This window comes from Nerophis ophidion, linkage group LG06 (assembly GCF_033978795.1).
Source record: "Nerophis ophidion isolate RoL-2023_Sa linkage group LG06, RoL_Noph_v1.0, whole genome shotgun sequence".
NCBI classification, from domain to species: Eukaryota; Metazoa; Chordata; class Actinopteri; order Syngnathiformes; family Syngnathidae; genus Nerophis; species Nerophis ophidion.
This window is the reverse complement of record NC_084616.1, coordinates 28,005,787-28,028,412: the sequence shown is the minus strand read 5'-3', so window position 1 is coordinate 28,028,412 and position 22,626 is coordinate 28,005,787. Positions and strand designations below refer to the sequence as shown.

General features: G+C 39.5%; 1 protein-coding gene across 4 annotated transcripts in view; it reads right to left on the bottom strand.

The window, feature by feature from the left end:
* scube3 (signal peptide, CUB domain, EGF-like 3) overlaps nucleotides 1-22,626 on the bottom strand; it is a 269,267-nt gene that overhangs the window by 100,082 nt on the left and 146,559 nt on the right. For all 4 annotated transcript variants that reach the window (XM_061903267.1, XM_061903268.1, XM_061903269.1 and 1 more), the window contains exon 4: nucleotides 14,716-14,850. In XM_061903267.1, coding sequence (XP_061759251.1) covers nucleotides 14,716-14,850 — 135 coding nt within the window. The remainder of the gene's footprint in view (nucleotides 1-14,715; nucleotides 14,851-22,626) is intronic.

Genomic DNA, 22,626 nt, shown 5'->3' with positions numbered 1-22,626 from the left:
ATGTATTTCCTGAATACCAAAAAACCCAAACAACTTGAAAAAAAAATGCCGGCAGACACCAAAACGCATCAATTGAAGTCATTTAACCTTATCCAGCAGGTACAACAATTCCATCCGTCCATTTTCTACCGCTTGTCCCTTTTTGGAGTCGCGGGGAGTGCTGGAGCCTTACTTAGTTGCTTTCAGGCGGAAGGCGGTGTACACCCGGGACAAGTCGCCACCTCATCGCAGGGCCAACACAGATAGACAGACAACATTCACACTCACATTCACACACTCGGGCCAATTTAGTGTTGCCAATTATAAAAGGAAATTGCAGAATAGACAATGTGTCTAATATTTTTAATTTCTGACCGTCCAAAATATTGACACACACTTGACGGAGGATTCTTGTCTGTATATCTTCTGTCCGTGCAGCATTAACCCTCCAATCGTGTACGGAACTGTCAGTTTGCTCGTCCTTCTGACGCGTGTTAAAAAAACAAACGCAAAATACTGCTTCCAAAACTGTGATGAGTGTTGATAAATGACATTGTGCGTGCTAAATAGCTGTATTTACATCTTCTCCTCAGTATTGTTGGTGTTTTGATGATCAGCATACATTTTGCAAATGAATGAAGTAAGCAAAGCTTATTTGGCTCACTTAACCTAACTTAAGTTTAGTAGATTAGCAATTTTACGTACGCTGTTTGGTACGAGGTATTCAGCTCTTGGTATATCAGGCCCTATATGTGCTATAATTCAGCTGCAAGGATCATAAATGACTCTTCATGACAATTTTTTTCAAATAAAGCGATGTAATTTGCTTGACTGACATTGACTGGTTCTTGTTTGTCGACATGGGCACCTTGAGGACTTGAGTGGATTGGCTCATTTGCATTTTATCACACAAGTTTCATTCCAGCAGTGACAGGTGACCATAACGCTTTAGGGATTTGACACAATCAATCATTTTCTTTTTTGCTCTGGATACATATTTCTAATGTCATCATCAGCTGGTGCGAATTTTCACACTTCTTTCTGCTATTTATCATCTTGACACGAAATGCTGGCCGGACTTAACTGCCGCATCCATGGTCGGAATGACAGGACATTTGCTCCGGAGGAGTTAACGACAAATATTTCATCCTGACTTGAACTTGCTCTAACTACTATACTGTGTGGCACCATTCTGCAAATAAAAATACCGCATTTCAATGGTATGTATAAGTCATACGTTAGGGGCGGTATATTAACTACTAGAACTATTCATCACTTCACACTTAGGTAATTTTTCTACTGGACATTTGTAAATTTGTACAACAAAAATGATGCATGTGTGGGTTGCCTGAGAGTAAAATGTGAAGGATCCAGTCTCCCACACAAAGGACACATGTGTTGTAGGGTCATTTTATCATCCCATATAAGGTAAACAATAAATCCAGAGCTAAGCAATGGACTGTGGAACCCTTCTTGACCTAAAAGGCATTCTTATCAAACACAAAGCACCTCGGCTGGTCTTTGAAATACTTGATTTCTTCACGGTGGAGAAATGTTTGGGCAGAATAAATGAACGGTAACATTTTGGCCAGCCAGACCATGAAACCGTCATTTGGCTAGAGTTATTCCTGTTCAGGGCAGGGGGCAGGGGCAAGTCTAATAAGAGACAGGCCAGCAGCAACCTTGTCATTAGCTTAGAGGCTAGCAGACCCCTGCTGCATAATTGGCACAGTCTCAATGCTAAAAAGGGTTTGCTAACAGGCTGAAGAAAACAGCCTGGGTGCACAGTGTCCAGCACGCCACCATCTACTCATAATATCCGTTCAGAAAAAAAAAATGGAAAGTTGGTGTCTTTTTAACGGGAACAATAAAACCCATAATCAAATTGCACCCGCAGGGTTGAGAGGAAACCCCGCAGATTTTAAGGAGCACTGACCTTTGAGCTACTGGCATTTTCTCAAATATTTATGTTTCTAGAACGTTTGAGAATACAGGCTGAGTATCTGATTCATGCATCTCTTCAAATTGAGACATTTCCATACGTATCTAGATACAAGGAGAGCAATATGATTTAGGAATGATACATTTCACAGTGTCACAATTCCATTTCGTAGTATTTGAGCCGATCTGATTTGAGGCAAAATGATTCAACGCGCGGAAATTCCTTATTTAAGGTACTCTTAAATTATTATTATTATCATTATTATTATTAAAAATGTGGCACTTTTTATCTTCAAGTAAATACACTTGACAAAAAATGTGTGTTGCTTTTGACATGACTTTCAGAACCATGTTATTGTGTTAATTACACTTAAAGAACTTTGGAAAGCCCATCTCTCCATCAAAACAGAATTAATATTACATTTTCACTCCTGGCACAAATTGACCTCATCTTGTTTTTCATTACACAGATTTGGCATGCATTTGTCGCTAAAATGCTGAGGACTTGATATCTTGTACTGTATTTATCATGTCCCGAAAGCACTTATTCTCAACACTGTACGGTTTAAAATATTTAGTATTAAAATGGGCGAGTCCTTCCTGAGATAATACTCAGCTACAGCTGTGTGTAGGTCAAGATTCGACTGAAAGAACCTTTGAATTGCCCTTTTTTCTCCTGTTGCCTTTGACTAGCTTTCTCAGAGCTGTTTTTTCCAATGTCTTATCACCGGGTGTGTGTAGATTAATCGAGTTACCGCTGTAGTGCTGTATTTTAGTATTTGCATATATTATAGACTTTGCATAATGCAACAATGTCATCATGTTTACCATTCTTCTTAAAAATTCCGAACCTCTTCCTAACTTTGGACTTAATCATGATCATCAAGCACATTTTGTCAATCGCTTTTCTTTTACTTATTTGTTTACACTATTGTGACAATCCCAAGAGTTCCACAGAAATCCAGAGAGGGACACATTACACGCAAAGGGAGATAAGGCGCAGTCGGCACTAAATTTAAGTAAATTGCTTAAGATGTCACTTTTTCCTTAAAGTTAAGGACAGGAGTGCTAGATTTCTCCCTTCACTATTATTCTTATTTTGAGAAGCAGTGTCCTCTGCAGTGGACATCAGTGACACATTTCAGAAAAGAAACAGCCCTGTTATACAAAATAAAAGTGTCCACCGCAGTCGACGCTGACCTTTCAGACGTTAAAATGTCAATGCAAGGCTTTGCTGGTGTGTTTAGCAATGTTGAACTGATTTATAACCGTCCATCGGCCGGTGTATTTTACATTTCGAACTATCCAGAGAATCGTGTATCGATCTGTTCACATCTTTCAAAATGAAACAGATTCCCGATTCATATGTATTATTTGTTACACTCCTATTGAGCATGCAACTATTGTTCAGGCAGGTCCAAGACACATCCCTTTTATTTTCCTTTAGACTTACTCTAATAATAACAAATAAAATATCAAGACTGGTTGTATCCAAATTCTGAAATACAGACTTCCACTATCAAATAGGGCTGCAAATAACAACTTTTTTGATAGTCGACTAGTCTTCGACAATCTTAACGTTTATCGTCAAATAATTATAAAGTGTATACATATTCAGTCGCTCAAATTTAGCCATCAATTTTGAAATTGAGCTTGAGATATTTTAGGCTTGTGGTTTCTTGTAACAATGATGACAATTAATACTTTGCTGCTCATTAGGCTGTAACCAAAAATAAATAAGTATTGAACATTTGTTCATTTAAAAGTAAGGACAGGAAAAGTGAAAAGAAATACAATTATATTTTTTATGTGAAAGAAAAGTTAAAATAGCAGCAATAACAACAAACGATTAAACAACAAAACTATTTTGCTCCAAAAGAAACAAGCACTTTGTGAGGATGTGTTTAAAAAACTGCACAAAGAGATATTATTGATTATTGATTAGCTCCTGGCATTTTTAGCACTGTAATAGACTCAATGCAAAAATTCTTAACATTTTCGCTATTCAATAAATCGTATGTTTAATCTTATGGTACTGGCGCCTCTGTGCCTAATGTTTAGTCTGCGTTAATGTGCGTGTGCAATTTGTGTTTGTTATTGTGCATTTAAACTTTTTTATTTATTTATTTAAAAAGTACTTAAATTGGTTTAGACAAAGATCCATTCTCCAACTTCAAAAAGAAACTGAAAACGTACCTATTAACCACCTATCTTTAATGCCTCATGTGGGGTAGTCTACTGTTGGGTTTTGCATGGTTGTATGAATGTATGTATGTATGTGTATGCTTGCTTTGGTACTACTATCTTGTGTTTAAACAATCGGAACATGCGTTCTACTGAGTTGGCTAACCATGATGCGTGCAGTTTATCAAAGCAACAAACAAACAATCGGAAAATCCCCGTCACTGAGGAGGCTAACCATGATGCGTGCAGTTTATCAAAGCAACAATCAAACAATCGGAAAATTCCTGTCGTATCAATTCCTAGATATGGTCGTAATTATACTAAATGCACTGGGCATAATAAACACAACATTATTAATATTGCTACTACGGATAATTTGATCAAAAACCCCCTAAAACAGCCCACTACCTATAATATAGGTTTTTTAAACATAAGATCATTGTCTCCCAAAACGTTATTAGTTAATGATATTATCAGAGACAACAATCTTAACGTTATCGGTCTCAGCGAAACCTGGCTTAAACCAAACGACTTTTTTGCGCTAAATGAGGCATGTCCTCCTAACTTTACACATGCGCATATTGCCCGTCCGCTTAAAAGAGGTGGGGGGGTCGCACTAATATACAACGAAAACTTTAACCTTAGTCCTAACATAAATAATAAATATAAATCGTTTGAGGTGCTTACAATGAGGTCTGTCACACCGCTGCCTCTACACCTGGCTGTTTACAATGAGGTCTGTCACACCGCTGCCTCTACACCTGGCTGTTATCTACCGCCCCCCTATTCGGACTTTATCAATGAATTCTCAGAGTTCGTTGCTGATCTAGTGACACACGCCGATAATATAATCATAATGGGGGACTTTAATATCCATATGAATACCCCATCGGACCCACCGTGCGTAGCACTCCAGACTGTAATTGATAGCTGTGGTCTCACACAAATAATAAATGAACCCACGCATCGCAACGGTAATACGATAGACCTAGTGCTTGTCAGGGGTATCACCGTTTCCAAAGTTACGATACTCCCGTATACTAAAGTATTGTCCGATCATTACCTTATAAAATTCGAGGTTCAGACGCATGTTCGTCAAACTAATAATAATAATAACTGCTATAGCAGCCGCAACATTAATACGGCCACAACGACAACTCTTGCTGACCTACTGCCCTCGGTAATGGCACCATTCCCAAAGTATGTGGGCTCTATTGATAACCTCACTAACAACTTTAACGACACCCTGCGCGAAACCATTGATAACATAGCACCGCTAAAGTTAAAAAAGGCTCCAAAAAAGTGCACCCCGTGGTTTACAGAAGAAACTAGGGCTCAGAAATTATTATGTAGAAAGCTGGAACGCAAATGGCGCACGACTAAACTTGAGGTGCACCATCAAGCATGGAGTGATGGTTTAATAACTTATAAACGCATGCTTACCTTAGCTAAAGCTAAATATTACTCAAATCTCATCCACCGTAATAAAAACGATCCTAAATTTTTGTTTAGTACGGTAGCATCGCTAACCCAACAAGGGACCCCTTCCAGTAGCTCAACCCACTCAGCTGATGACTTTATGCAATTCTTTAGTAAGAAAATTGAAGTCATTAGAAAGGAGATTAAAGACAATGCGTCCCAGCTACAACGGGGTTCTATTAACACTGACACGATTGTATATACGGCGGATACTGCCCTCCAAAATAGTTTCTCTCGTTTTGAGGAAATAACATTAGAGGAATTGTTACAACGTGTAAATGGAATAAAACAGACAACATGTTTACTTGACCCTCTTCCTGGGAAACTGATCAAGGAGCTCTTTGTATTATTAGGTCCATCAGTGCTAAATATTATAAACTTATCACTTTCCTCGGGCACTGTTCCCCTAGCATTCAAAAAAGCGGTTATTCATCCTCTTCTTAAAAGACCTAACCTCGATCCTGACCTCATGGTAAACTACCGACCGGTGTCTCACCTTCCCTTTATTTCAAAAATCCTTGAAAAAATTGTTGCGGAGCAGTTAAATGAACACTTAGCGTCTAACAATCTATGTGAAACCTTTCAATCCGGTTTCAGGGCAAATCACTCCACGGAGACAGCCCTCGCAAAAATGACTAATGATCTATTGCTAACGATGGATTCCGATGGGTCATCTATGTTGCTGCTCCTCGATCTTAGCGCTGCTTTCGATACCGTCGATCATAATATTTTATTAGAACGTATCAAAACACGAATTGGTATGTCAGACTTAGCCCTGTCTCGGTTTAACTCTTATCTTACTGATAGGATGCAGTGTGTCTCCCATAACAATGTGTCCTCGGACTACGTTAAGGTAACGTGTGGAGTTCCCCAGGTTTCGGTCCTTGGCCCTGCACTCTTCAGCATCTACTTGCTGCCACTAGGTGACATCATACGCAAATACGGTATTAGCTTTCACTGTTATGCTGATGACACCCAACTGTACATGCCCCTAAAGCTGACCAACACGCCGGATTGTAGTCAGCTGGAGGCGTGTCTTAATGAAATTAAACAATGGATGTCCGCTAACTTTTTGCAACTCAACGCCAAAAAAACGGAAATGCTGATTATCGGTCCTGCTAGACACCGAACTCTATTTAATAATACAACTCTAACATTTGACAACCAAATAATTAAACAAGGCGACACGGTAAAGAATCTGGGTATTATCTTCGACCCAACTCTCTCCTTTGAGGCACACATTAAAAGCGTTACTAAAACGGCCTTCTTTCATCTCCGTAATATGGCTAAAATTCGCTCCATTCTGTCCACTAAAGACGCTGAGATCATTATCCATGCGTTTGTTACGTCTCGTCTCGACTACTGTAACGTATTATTTTCGGGTCTCCCCATGTCTAGCATTAAAAGATTACAGTTGGTACAAAATGCGGCTGCTAGACTTTTGACAAGAACAAGAAAGTTTGATCACATTACGCCTGTACTGGCTCACCTGCACTGGCTTCCTGTGCACTTAAGATGTGACTTTAAGGTTTTACTACTTACGTATAAAATACTACACGGTCTAGCTCCATCCTATCTTGGCGATTGTATTGTACCATATGTCCCGGCAAGAAATCTGCGTTCAAAGGACTCCGGCTTATTAGTGATTCCCAAAGCCCAAAAAAAGTCTGCGGGCTATAGAGCGTTTTCCGTTCGGGCTCCAGTACTCTGGAATGCCCTCCCGGTAACAGTTCGAGATGCCACCTCAGTAGAAGCATTTAAGTCTCACCTTAAAACTCATTTGTATACTCTAGCCTTTAAATAGACTCCCTTTTTAGACCAGTTGATCTGCCGTTTCTTTTCTTTTTCTTCTATGTCCCACTCTCCCTTGTGGAGGGGGTCCGGTCCGATCCGGTGGCCATGTACTGCTTGCCTGTGTATCGGCTGGGGACATCTCTGCGCTGCTGATCCACCTCTGCTTGTGATGGTTTCCTGCTGGCTCCGCTGTGAACAGGACTCTCGCTGCTGTGTTGGATCCGCTTTGGACTGGACTCTCGCGACTGTGTTGGATCCATTGTGGATTGAACTCTCACAGTATCATGTTAGACCCGCTCGACATCCATTGCTTTCCTCCTCTCTAAGGTTATCATAGTCATCATTGTCACCGACGTCCCACTGGGTCATTATTGTCACCGATGTCCCACTGGGTGTGAGTTTTCCTTGCCCTTATGTGGGCCTACCGAGGATGTCGTGGTGGTTTGTGCAGCCCTTTGAGACACTAGTGATTTAGGGCTATATAAGTAAACATTGATTGATTGATTGATATTATATAGCGTTGTTGTTGTTTTGTTTTGTTTTTTTGTTGTTGTGCTTGCTACCATGTTTTATCTTTCCATATATATACTGTCCTCTGGACCCCCTGTCAAAAGCTTCTTTTAGCTTATTTAGGGGACCCTTTCACTTACCAACATCTTTAAATGATGACATTTCACCACTACTGTAATTGTTATATGGTATTGTGAATAAACTTGAAACTTGAAACTTGAAAACTAAACTTAGCTGGCGAACACTGGCTAAAATTATACTTAAATACATGTTTTACACAACTTTGTTCACGCTTGTTACCTAGCTAGCAAGGGACAAGCTAACAATCTTACAGCGTTGAGACCGGATTCTCCAGATGTCCAACATTCCTCAGCTTTGAATGCTCCCTTCTGACGGATATAGACTCATGGAAACAAATTTACTTTGCAAAATGAGTAAGGTAATCACATTCTTCACAAGAATAGGAGAATATATTCCCACAATTTACATGTTTTCACCCGCAATGTTGATGAAAGTGGTGGTGCTGACTCACATCCCTTTGGGAAAACACAAATTGTAATGTCCAGACGAATGTCAACAAATTGATTTTTTTTGCAAAAATGTTTATCGTTGACATTTATCGACAAATCGTTGCACCCCTACTGTCAATGTTGCATAGGGCCTTATTTTTTCAAAAGGAGAGAACGTAATGATGGTATTAGATGGTGAGGGTAATGTTGAGGTAGATTACATTGAATCACAGTTTGTAAGTACTATATAACATTTTGGCTTTTTTTCCCCAGACTGATTACTGGAACCATGACAACATTGCTCACATCGTGCAGCAGAAGCAATAACTTAGACCAAAGCCAATATTTTGTTTCTAACCCTATCCAGGTGCTTTTTGTGAATAAACCTAAACATACCTCAATTTAAGTGTTCACATGTCATATACCATTATTACTTCTAAAGATTCTTAATAAATTTAGAATTTTACTTGCACTGCATTTCTTGAACTACCACATCTGAGACTGACCCTTTGAGGGCACCTGCCAGCTCATAAGTATGTCTGGTTTTACTGATGATGTTCATTTTTATTGGTTCAGAATTAAACAGCGTTGAATAAAAAACAGGTAATTCATCTTTTAAAATAACGAAGCCATGACATGGCCAACTGCTGTGATGTTTTTCTTTCCACAATAATATTAACTCTTATCTCTTGACCTAAATGGCTCTCATCTGGAAGCAATAAAAGTAAAATGAATATAAAAATGAAAGATTAACAGGAAGAGTGAACATATTTATTATGGTGGAAAGTGAAGAGGAGAGACCGGGCCTGGTGCTCATGATCTTCTTCTGAAACCACATACAGAGTAGCGGTGCTTTGAAACACATGATCCAGCTTTTTACGCTACTCAAATAACAGTGCATTTATGAAATGTCAACATTGACAGTTCACCAGGCCAGACTCATCACATAAACTACGCTTCCAAGATGCACAATCCAGTCTCGTGTGGAACATCATAGTACGGACACACAGCAGTCTCGAGCCACTCTTATATGTTATATTATGTTATGTCATGTTATGTTATGCTGTAGAATCTACTCAGTATTTAGATTACTTTTTTTTAAACAGTTTTATATTATTTAGATAGAAGATGTTCGTTTCCATTGATTGCCCAATTCAAGGTTAAAATCCAATAGATCCCTATAATACAACATTAATAGAACCATGGCACAATGCAGTGAAAGAAAATGTGGGGATGTTTAGTCCCAACTATCCTTAAGACAATTTTAAAGAACGCACATCATAAAATATAGAGGTCAAGAACTACTTGATGTTGTTGAGTTTTAACAATGTTGTACTTTGCAATCATTACAAAGAGTCGAGCAAGCTGGTTTATATCTATTCATTGTACACTGACTGTAAAGGGTTTGAAGGGGAGGTACTTACAGTATATGACCTGTCTTAATTTACATCAGATGTCATCCAAAATGATGCTGTTTTAAATTGTGACTGGTAGCATAAATGAAGGAAGGTAAGGATTTTACTTTTTATGTAGGGTCAGTTTTAAAGTTGTAATAATGTTCAACTAGCAGGGGCTTGCTTCAGCTAATCCATCAGTGTATAAAGAGGATTGTTTGACTACTATGACAAACAAGAGTTTTGACAAGGAACAAGCACCATGTATCGCTGACCGGGCTTTACAGTACAATAGTGCTAGTTTAACAACAAGTTGACAATATTAATACAAATTGAATACAATGTACAGCACACTGTGAGCTGCATGTTTTGGGAGGATTCATTCTCACCAGAATTAATGTACAGTACTAAATAGAGATGTCCGATAATATCGGACTGCCGATATTATCGGCCGATTAATGCTTTAAAATGTAATATCGGAAATTATCGGTATCAGTTTCGAAGAGTAAAATGTATTACTTTTGTAAACGCCACTGTACAGAGTGGTACACGGGCGTAGGGAGAAGTACAGAGCGCCAACAAACCCTAAAAGCACTGCCTTAGCGTAATATCTAAGGCTTTTCACACACACAAGTGAATGCTATCCATACTTGGTCAACAGCCATACAGGTCACACTGAGGGTGGCCGTATAAACAACTTTAACACTGTTGCAAATATCCGCCACACTGTGAACCCACACCAAACAAGAATGACAAAGACATTTCGGGAGAACATCCGCAACCTAACACAACATAAACACAACAAAACAAATACCCAGAACCCCTTGCAGCACTAACTCTTCCGGGACGCTTATATAGTACTGCCATTAGGTGGCGACTTGTCCAGGGTGTACACCACCTTCCGCCCGATTGTAGCTGAGATAGGCACCAGCGCCTCCTGTGACCCCAAAGGGGAATAAGCGGTAGGAAATGGATGGATGGATGGACTTCAATAATAAATATGGCAGTCCCATGTTGGCATTTTTTTCCATAACTTGAGTTAATTTATTTTGGAAAACCTTGTTACATTACAAAATTAGGCATAATAATGTGTTAATTCCACGACTGTGTATATCGGTATCGGTTGGACATTATCCGAATATCGGAATATCGTATATCGGCAAAAAAGCCGTTATCGGATATCTCTAGTACTAAACTTATTTGCAAGGTCTATACATTTAGGCTGGAGCTTTTTCAAAAATGTATAAAAATAGAAAAAGATGGGGGAAAACATATGTTTCGTTTTAATATGGTTTCTGTAAGAGGGCAAACCTTCCTAATTGTTAGAAAGCCCACTGTTTAATATGTTAAGCTTCTCTGAAGAAAGTATTTGGCGAGCGCCATTTTGTCATACCAATTTCGGCGGTCCTTGAACTCACCGTGGTGACTCAACAGTTTGTTTTCGTCTCCGACACTGCCACAGAGAGACATGTTTTTTGCAACTTCTTCTTTGTTTCATTTTTCATGTTTCAAACGTTTTATGCTGTGCATGAATGCACAAAAGTGGGCTTTGTTGATGTTATTGACTTGTTACATTTGGAAAGCGCATGGCCACAAGCTGATCGGTGCTAACATGCTGTTTAGGCTAGCTGTGTGTACATGTTCCATCATTATGGCTCATTTGTAGGTATATTTGAGGTAATTTAATTTCCTGTACTTTTATGTTCTGTGTATTTACTTGTATGTATGTAATATTGGCTACATTTCTGACAGTTGTTTGTGTGCCATGTTGTTCCAGACCACAGCAAACCTTACCTAGCTGGCAAATACTTTGATAAACCCATTAAAAGAAGACAGCCAGCCATTTCCTTTAATTTGGATAAACACGTTTATACCTTTGGCCATTCTAAGCCAGTAGTTTCCAGGAGTTATTTCACCCTCTGATTAGTCTCTGTTTTACTTATGTTTTCCAATGTTGTAAAAATGTGTAGAATAAATATTACATTTCCAAATTCTGGTCATCAAAGATTTGGGTCAGCCTGCGACTTAGTCATTTTGATTGTGGGCTAATATAGCAAATGTAGACACTACATGTGTTGCCTTCATTATAAGACTTATATATGGTGTTTGATTTTTTGCGGCTCCAGACAAATTCGCTTTTTGTAATATTGGTCCATTGTGGCTCTTCCAGCGTCTTGGGTTGTTGACCCCTGATCTAAGCTATGTTCACAGTATGTCGCGGGTTTTTATGCCCAATTTGGATGTTTTATTAAATCCAATTCTTCTATGTCGTTCACAATACAAAAAAAATATAAACAAATCAATGTTTAATATGAACGGAAAGAGTCTGTGAAGTCACCCGCATGCGCACAAAATATGACATCATACGAGCTGTAGTGTGTTAACGGAAGTAAATGTTGCTCTGATTTGTTTAAGTCTCAGTCGGGGTGTCAATATGGCAATTTTATGAATATTGTGCAAGCAACACACATGCTCTTCACCAAATTATTTAATGGATGAGATTCAAAAGTAAGAGAGTAACTTTTTGGGCTCTTGCAGTTCGTGGGACATTTTCTTCGATGTCTGTTTCAAGCAGCGTGTGAGTGAGTAGTTGTGGGACATTGACATGACTTTCAAAATATTTACAGTTTTCTGCTCATTTCTTTTCATGACCGTCTATTTTGGCACAGAATTCTGACGTGTCGACAATTGATGACGTACAAGTCAGATGAATGTGACCTCAGCGTCCAGACTGCAGTCGCACCGTATACAAATTAGATTTATAACCACATACAAAAGAGGCCAGGGTTGGATTTGAAAAAATCTAAGTTGTACTGTTCATTTTAACATGAATATATATCAGAAAATTATGGAAATTGACCTGCTGTGTCAACATAGTCCTAGTGGCTCCCTTCATTGTTCTGATGTCTTCATAACTACAACAACAATCTAATAAAATATTAAATATGTGTTTCCCCCAGGCACCACCTTAAAGTGTTTAATCTGCTCTCGGCACACTGGGCTACCCTACCACTGATAAACATAAAATGACTAAATTTTCCGGAGTATAAGCCGCAACAGTATATTTTAGAAGAAAAGTCTTGTTCAGATAAGAGCCGCACATGCCTATAAGCCGCAGATATACACCAGTATGTTGTAAAATAATATGATTACATTGACTAGATTTTGTAAATGTTTATTTACATACTTTAATTGTTTCCAAAGGGTACCTGTAACACGGCAGTAATATGGCTGATCAAGCAAAACATAAAAGTCATTAATGTCTTTATTCATCCTTTATGAGATAAACAAGATTCTCCCCTTTTTAAATATGGTTCAATATGTCTATCAGGATTCTACTTCCTTGTCCTCTTTAAACACTTTGAGTTTGAACAGTTTCTTAAAGTGGATCATTTGAGTACATTGTTTGATTACTTTGCTTAATGTATTCCATAATTTAGCTGTTAGCAAAGAAAAATCCATTGATTAGCCGCACCTTTGTATAAACCACAGGGTTCCAAGCTTGGTAAAAAAAAAAAAAAAAGTAGCAGCTTACAGTCCAGAAATGACAGTCCCTCAATTAGAAGAACGTAAAAGGGAATTGCACTTTTTTGGGAATTTTGCCTATTGTTTAAAATCATCATGAAAGACATGACGACAGATTTTTTATGTATTTTAAATATTAAATAAATGCTATCTAGAGTCCACTTAAAATGGAGCCGATGGGCGGCGTTCATTTCTGCCTATAGAGCCTTTGAAAAACCATCCAAACACCTACATTAGGGTGTATATATATATATATATATACAGTCGTGGTCAAAAGTTTACATACACTTGTAAAGAACATAATGTCATGGCTGTCTTGAGTTTCCAATAATTTTGCAGTTTCACTGCAATAAGGCACTTTTGGTAGCCATCTACAAGCTTCTGGCAAGCTTCTGGATGGCTACCAAAAGCGCCTTATTGCATCCACAAGCTTATGGCAGGCTTCTGGGTGGGTACTAAAAGCGCCTTATTGCAGTGAAACTTGCCAAAGGACATTTGACCAAATATTAACATTGCTGTATGTATACTTTTGACCCAGAAGATTTGGTCACATTTTCAGTAGACCCACAATAAATTCATAAAAGTACCAAATTTTATAAATGTTTTTTGTGACCAACAAGTATGTGCTCCAATCACTCTATCACAAAAAAATAAGAGTGGAAGAAATGATTGGAAACTCAAGACAGCCATGACATTATGTTCTTTACAAGTGTATGTAAACTTTTGATTGCGACTGTATATACTTAAAACTAATTATATACAAGTAATTTTCATGTTGTTTTTGCCAGTTCCAGGTCCTAAATGGCTGTCAAGAGTCCCAACTTGCCGAATTATAATCTTGGCCATCCAATTTTTGAGGTGAGAAGCAGGATTTATGATCGACAATAAATTTACAGGGAGCAGGGAAGCGAGGAAGCAGCAGACCACTTGATGATGTAAACTGAGGCACGGAAGTGATCACGTTGCTGCTATAAATAGTTTGTCTGCATTAACACTTATAAAAACAAAATCACTTGGTTAATATTCAGGTCACAAAATGTAAATGGAGTATTGTTGGCGCTTTTTGAATGACTATTTATCGGATTTCATGGCCGGACTAGTGGAGCTCCTATTTGCTCCGCTGTAAGCTGACTTTTATTTATGTTTATTTAATATTTAGAATGCATTAAAAAAAATTCATCCGTCGTCATGTCTTTCATAACGATTGTGAACGATAGGCAAAATTCCCAAAAATGTGCACTTCCCCTTTTTGTTTGCCCCTGAAGACTGGGAAAACTTAAAGTAACTTTGTTCACACTTTACTTTTAATATGATATTCTAACATTTTATTAATCAAACTTCAGCAGATTGTCTCGTTCGACTCAATAACATAGCATGTGTGCATTATGTTTGGATGTAACCTTTGGGCCTCTGGATGCAGGTGTGCTGGTTGTCACTCAAGAGGAATCCTTCTCTGCAACGACATTCATAGCTGCCCATCATGTTGACACAGATCTGCTGGCATCCGCCGTTCCCTTCTGAACACTCGTCTACATCTGCCGAGAGAGACACGAACAAGATAAAATTAATACCACTTCTTCTGGACAGAACAAAAGCCACACAGACTGCCGCTTTCCAGAGCCTGAAAAACTACTTGTAAACCACAATCATAATAAGTAATTCTTTGAATGGAGAGAGTGTTAATAAGAACCAGATGAGTATCTTTTTTGAGAGCCTATATTCACTTAGAGAGACCATGGTTATTGTAGGCAGAGCTGTGCTTTGTGTTTAACACTAACATTAGTATAATTGCAAGCTGTAATGTAATGTTTACCACTCACTAACATTAGCGTCTTAGCATGCGCTAAACATGAAGTACCTCTGATATTAATTGGAATGTCCTATAATTATCCATGAACATAAACATAAACATAAACATACACTAAAGGTGAATAGGTACACCTATAAGACCTGAAAAATAAACAAAGATAAATAATTCATTAAGTTAGGACACTTAATCTGAGTGATTTATACGGTATTTTGCATAGTTATTTTCTTCTTGTTATGTTTGAGGTTTTTCCCACAAATTTTATGTACAAATCTGTATTTTAAAGAATTAAGGCAGAATTTGCGCTAAAACAAAAAATTATATATATCCATCCATCCATCCATTTTCTACCGTTTGTCCCTTTTTTGGGTTCGCTGGAGCCTATCTCAGCTGCACTGGGGCGGAAGGCGTTGTACACCCTGGACAAGTCACCACCTCATTACATGGCCAACACAGATAGACAACATTCACACTCACATTCACACACTAGGGCCAATTTAGTGTTGCCAATCAACCTGTATCGAAGTGCATGTTTTTGGAAGTGGGAGGAAGCCGGAGTGCCCGGAGGGAACCCACGCAGTCACGGGGAGAACATGCAAACTCCACACAGAAAGATCTCGAGCCCGGGATTGAACCCAGGCCTATTCAGGACCTTCGGATTGTGAGGCAGAAAAATATATATATGAAGCTAATTCAAATATGTAACTGTGAATAAAAATGTGTAGTGTATTGAAGTCAAAATAAATTCTGACATTGTTTTTGTGAAAGTATTTAATATATAATAAATATATTTATTGTCTTTATTTCATGACCGATTCATGTATAATAACGGTAAAGTTTTTTCTATTTATCCATTGGCTTTTTATTTCATTTGTTAGCAGCGCTTTGAAATGTTGTGACAGGCAAAGATCAGTGATGAACCCCAAAATACCTTAAAATAAGTATATTCTCACGAATAACAAGTACACTTTTCTTGGTAGAAAAAAAAAGACCTTTTTGCTCAATATGTTATAAAAATATTGTTAAATTAAGTAAATTCTAGCGCCATTATCTTGACATAATGATATGCGCTCGGCATCATGATTTTTTTTCATACTTGAAGTAAGAAATGATTACTTTAAAAAAGTACTTTTATACTTGTGAGTGTTAATGACACAGCTTTGCATCAGTTGGTATTGTAGTTTCAAGCATGTTTCACTCAATATAGGTCATCAAATCTAGGCAACAAGCTGTAATATCTTACTGAGATCATTTGGGACCAAAACCCTTAAAACAAGTTAAACACTCTAACATAAAATCTGCTTAGTAAGAAGAATTATCTTATCAGACAGAAAATAAGCAAATATCACACTTATTTGAGATATTTAACCTTACTAAGATTTCAGTTTTTGCAGTGCAGTCGCCACCTCATCACAGGGCCAACACAGATAGACAGACAACATTCACACACTAGGGCCAATTTAGTGTTGCCAATCAACCTATCCCCCGTTGCTTTTCTTTGGAGGTGGGAGGAAGGGAGCCCACGCAGTCACGGGGAGAACATGCAAACTCCACACACAAAGATCCTGAGCGCAGGATCGAACCCAGGACCTTCCTATTGTGAGGCAGACGCAGTAACCCCTCTACCACTGTTCTGCCTAATTGGTTTTATATTTATTTAAATTTGTCACAAAAATCCTCCAAAATACATCAGTGAATGGGTGAGATCAAAACCAAAAATCAACTTGATGACATCCAATGGAAAAAAATATAGCTACTGTCAACAAACTCAAAACCATAACAAGTAACATAAAATTAGTCCAAAAAATTGAAAATTACCATGCTCTTTAACAGCATACTGCTTAAAATGTACTGAAAGGCTAAAATATATGGTCTCAATCCGTCTGCAGAGGCCATGTATTCGCAAACATATTTCTGACATGGCAGCAGAGTGAAAACTGCTAAGGGAAGCAGACCTAAACCATAAAAATGCACATACAGCACAAGCCCCTGGCAAGTAAGAAACCAGATCCACCCTTGGCCAGAGTACCTGCTGATGACGAGTGTCTGTCAGCCCCATGGCGTGAGGAATGCAGTCAGAGGGAGGAAGCGGGCGAGGAGGAGGAGGTTGACTGGATGAGGTGGGGGGTGACTTAAAGGGTGCCGTGGGTGCAGGGGGGGGTGACAAGTAATCATGTGAATGCACCTCAAGTGCACGCAATGTCTCCACCGAAGGCTTTGCTCTGCCACTAGATTACAATTGAGGGTTGCTGACGTCATCTTCACTTAGAATGAATCACACACTCCTTGATGCTGTGCCAATTGGCACACCAGCATGTATTTTGATATTATAGTTTTTGTTGGTCCACAGAATGTCATTGTTCATGACTGCAATATGGCTATAGACGTGACACTCCCTATCATCTCTTATCCTAGAAAGCAGGATTCGGCCCTTCACTACTGACCACACTGGAACCTTATCCATCCCACTGCTCAATGCATCAATAATCTGCTGTGTACACAATACTTTTTTTTTTTTATTAAACCGTCATGCGAAACTAATTTGCTGTCTATTTGTCCAGTCTGAAAAGGCCTCTAGGTTAAGTTTCCTTTTTTGGGAATTCTCAGCCTAGCAGAGTAAGAAATTAAAATTCACTTAGATGCACTGAGAGTAGCCTGCTCAGTGGCATTGTGGTTAGAGTGTCTGCCCTGAGATGGGTAGGTCGTGAGTTCAAAACCCGTCTGAGTCATACCAAAGACTGTAAAAAAAAATGGGACCAATTACCTCCCTGCTTCGCATTCAGCATCAAGGGTTGGAATTGGGGGTTAAATCACCAAAAATTATTCCCACCATTGCTGCTCATTGCTCCCCTCACTTCCCAGGGGGTGAACAAGGGGATGGGTCGAATGCAGAGAACAAATATCACCACGCCTAGTGTGTGTGACAATCATTGGTACTTTAACTTTAACTTTAGTGTGTTCAAATAGGCACCTGATCTGACAAGTGGATGATAGCACCCCAGTCTGCAGTTTAACTTTTGCATTCTAGTAAGAAACATGTCTGCAGCTTTCAAACCATGCACATGCCGGCTGGGGGAAAGGAGCTTTTATCTGCAGCTCGGTGAAGCTAGCACACTAGCAAAAACAACAGAGCAAATGTACATCACACTTGAAGTCAGAGTGAAAGAGGATTTAAATGGTTTTCATTGATTTGACCTTGTTTGCTGCTGATCTTACAAAAGTGATAACCACAAAGAGAAGAGCTTCTTATAACCAATGGTGGCACCTTTGCAGATAAACTGCCGGAGAGCATGAAGAAGAAAAAGTTGTGCCTTTTAATGCATGCACAGTCACCAACAGCCACAAATCAAGCCTTTTAGAACTACACAAACCCAAATGTCCTTAATGCATGCAGAACATGCCTGTGAGATATGCAAACAGCTTCAGAGGGCCTGGGGGAATTCTCTTTCCATACTCTCAGTGCATCAATGAAGGTTTCATTTCCTGATTTCTTCATCCCTCCAAATGAGGCGTCGCCTGTCAGGAGATCTCTCCTGTTCAAAATAGCTCCCATAATTGCCTGTGTTCTGTGCTGGGCAAGGCTGGCGTCCAAAGCAAATATTTCCAAGCGGAAAGGGTTTTTGGCATGGTGCAGAGAAGTGCTCATGTTATTTGGTCTTCAAACATTTTTTTTTTTATTCTCTTGAGAGGCTGAAAAAAAATTCTCAATCAAGTAAAAAGGACCGCTTTAATTCTGAAAAAGGAGACATATCTCTGCTTTATCCCTGCTTCACACGGGGAGACCAAAGGAAAAGGAGGGTTCAAACAGAGCCAGATTAAGAGATTGGATGTGTTTGCCGAGGCCATGTCCGCTGGTTTCTTGGATTGCATTGACTGTAACATTTTGTCTTGTGCAGCGATTTAGGCCTGCGTGAACATGGCGGTCGTCTTCCAGAAAATCTAGAATTTGTCATTTGCTCTCCTTTTCTTTAGGTTAAGAGATCTCTAGGACAGTGCTTTTCAACTACTGTGCTGCGGCACAATAGTGTGCCGTGAGGTACAGTCTGTTGTGCCGTGGGAGATTATGTCCATCCATCCCTCCAGCCATCCATCCATTTTCTACCACTTGTCCCTTTTTGGGGTTGCGGGGGGTGCTGGAGCCTATCTCAGCTGCATTCGGGCGGAAGGCGGTGTACACCTTGGACAAGTCGCCACCTCATCACAGGGCCAACACAGACAGAAAGACAACATTCACACTCACATTCACACACTAGGGCCAAATAAGTGTTGCCAATCAACCTATCCCCAGGTGCATGTCTTTGGAGGTGGGAGGAAGCCGGAGTACCCGGAGGGAACCCACGCAGTCACGGGGAGAACATGCAAACTCCACACAGAAAGATCCTGAGCCCGGGATTGAACTCAGGACTACTCAGGACTTTTGTATTGTGAGGCACATGAACTAACGCCTCTGTGCCACCGTGCTGCACGAGAGATTGTCATTTCAGCTATTCGGGTTAAAAATATTTAAATATTAAATGTTTTTTTCAAACCAGTAATTATAATTTGCAAATAATGTGCCGTTGTTGAATGTCAGTGCTGTCTAGAGCTTGGCAAGTAACTGTGTTATTCTCCTCCATATCAGTAGGTGACTACTGAAATGGATACTAACATGAACTGATTTGAGTGGATCCCGACTTAAACAAGTTTCAAACTTACTCGGGTGTTACCATTTAGTGGTCAATTGTACAGTATATGTACTGTACTGTGCAATATACTAAAATAAGTTTCAATCAATCAATCAATGGCAGCAGGTAGCTAATTGATTTGTAGATGTCGGGAACATGGTTTGTCATTATCACAATATGAAGACGCCAGCGGGAGGCAGTGTGGAGGTAAAAAGGTATCTAAAGCTTAAACGAAAAATAAACAAAAGGTGAGTGCCCCTAAAAAAAGACATTGAAGCTTAAGGATGGCGATACAGAATAAAACTACAACTGAACTGGCTACAAAGTAAAGAAAAACAGAACGCTGGATGACAGCAAAGACTTACAGCGTGTGGAGCAGAGACGGCATCCACAAATCACATCTGTACATGACATGACAACAATGTCCACGCAAAGAAGCATAGCAACAACTGAAATAGTCTTGATTGCTAAAACAAAGCAGGTGCGGGGAATAGCCCTCAAAGGAAGACATGAAACTGCAACAGGAAAATACCAACAAAACAGGAAAAGCCACCGAAATAGGAGCACAAGACACTACACACAGGAAAACACCAAAAAACCCATAATAAGTCACGGAGTGATGTGACAGGTGGTGACAGTACTTTGAGACAAGTATAGTAATGCATGCTTGGTTATGGTTTAAATTCATATTCAACAATTGCGACGGCAACTTTTTATTGTCAATACCGAGTCAAATTTTTTAATAATTGGTGGTGTGCCTTCGGATTTTTTCAATGAAAAAAAATGTCCTTTGGCTCAAAACTGGTTGAAAAACACTGCTCTAGGGCATTCATTACTGACCGACTTCAGAAGGTGAGTGAAAAACAACTGCCGTCTGTCATCAAAGCTGTGCATGTATGCATCACGCTGCTTGGCTTCTGTGTGGCGCAGACAGTACGGTCTCTGTGGTCTAGACAGACCAGAGACAAGGAGGTGAGTGGACGGACACCGGCCTCTAAGGGTATTTCATTTACAGGAGGCAACACCCTCTAATAAGGCAGCAAATAAGACCCATGTGCAGTGACGGGCAACAGGAACACTGGTGGTAGGGGGTGGTGGAGGTCGCCGCGCTACTGGGACCGGCTGCCGCATTGCTCCGTGACCAGGCTTTGATTTAGTCGAGTGTTGAGTGTCAGTGGGGAAAGGTAGCACGTACATGGCAAGCTGCTATTAAAACACAATCTTTTCTTATTCTCAAAAGGCTTTAAGCTAGATGTATTTTTCCTCTGTCCCCCTTTTGAGTTCAGTGACACAGCACATTTCCTCGCCCACTTGTCTAAACACCCTCAGCAGCCGGTTTGAACCCAGCCAAAAAGGACAGCTGAGTGCAAACATCCTTCTGGTCTTCTGTCAGCTGAGCTCGAATAAAATGTTGAAGGAGAGTATGATCTTTTCAATTCATCCGCTAAATATTAAACATAAATGTGACAAAGAGTGAAAGTAAAGGTGTGAACATAATTTATTATTATCTATTAGTCCAAATGGTTTAACGTCTTTCTTTCTAACTTCTTAATGGAGAGCTCACAACTGCTATGCTAACACAGGCCGCATTTTGACCCTTTTTTTAGGGCTTTTAATTTATTCTTAGCACCACTTACTTATCACTGGTGATAACAATAATGATATGTGTCATTATTTTTTCTACGAAGAAAGAAAAAGTTTATTGTGTTTCTGCTAGGACAGGAAATGTTTTTATTGATTGATTGATTGAAACTTTTATTTGTAGATTGCACACTTCAGTCCACATTCCGTACAGTTGACCACTAAATGGTAACCCCGACTTGTTTACGTAAATAAATTCATGGTAAAGCCGACCTATGATGATTTTTGTCTTATTTTATTCATAAATGGTAAATGAGTTGTACTTGTACAGCTTGTGCACGCCACTTTTCCGAGATTCTGTATTTAGTTAGCGCAGGCAGCATGAAGCAGGGATTTTATTGTGAAGGTAGGAAATGTGCAGTCGGCCTTTAGAGTTTTGACGGAAGGTACGGCGCGAGAGTCTGTTGAAATAAAAAGTGTTTCTCGCCTTCCTCTCGGTCATATTTTCATAATAATGATCTTGCAGCAGCCAGCGTCATCTCACAAGACCCTCCGGTACCGTGAATGTCATTTAAGTGACGTCTTGGTGAAGATTGATGATCACTAATTTTTAGGTCTATTATTTTTAAAAGCCTAGCTCGAGATCGACCGACACCCCCCGCGGTCGACGTAATGGGCACCCCTGGTATAGTGGTTAGTACTCTGTGTTGTGGCCGCAGGAACCCTGGTTTGAATCCGGGTCACAGCAACAAAGTTTCTTGCAGTGGGTCTTTTAATGTGTTATCTAAAAATATTTCTTTTTGGACATTATGTTGTTAAGTGGAATAACAATGAAAAGCTACAGTCTAGCCTCGTGCTCCCGATGTGTTGTTCAAATTGCAATTTTTAAGACATCGTATAATGGTGACGTATAGACTGGTGAGCTACATATGGCTTCATAGACTCGTTAGCGCAGTAGGTAGCGTGTCAGTCTCATGATCTGAAGTTCGTGAGTTCAATCCTCACACGAGGTGTGCGTTTTTTGTTTTAGCGGGTTGGAGTCCCTTCATTGTCACTGTTCAAAGAGGAACTGTGATTTTTGGGCGGAATTTTGCCTATTATTCAAAATCCCTAGTGCGATTAGTTCGATCCTCACATGGGGCAGTCATGTTTCTTTTCAGTGAGTTTGAGTTCCTTCATGGTCACTGCATTGTCAGTGTTTAACCCCTTTTGCCAGAGTCAGTAATCTTCGTGTCCAGTGTTATTCTCGAGATTGTGGC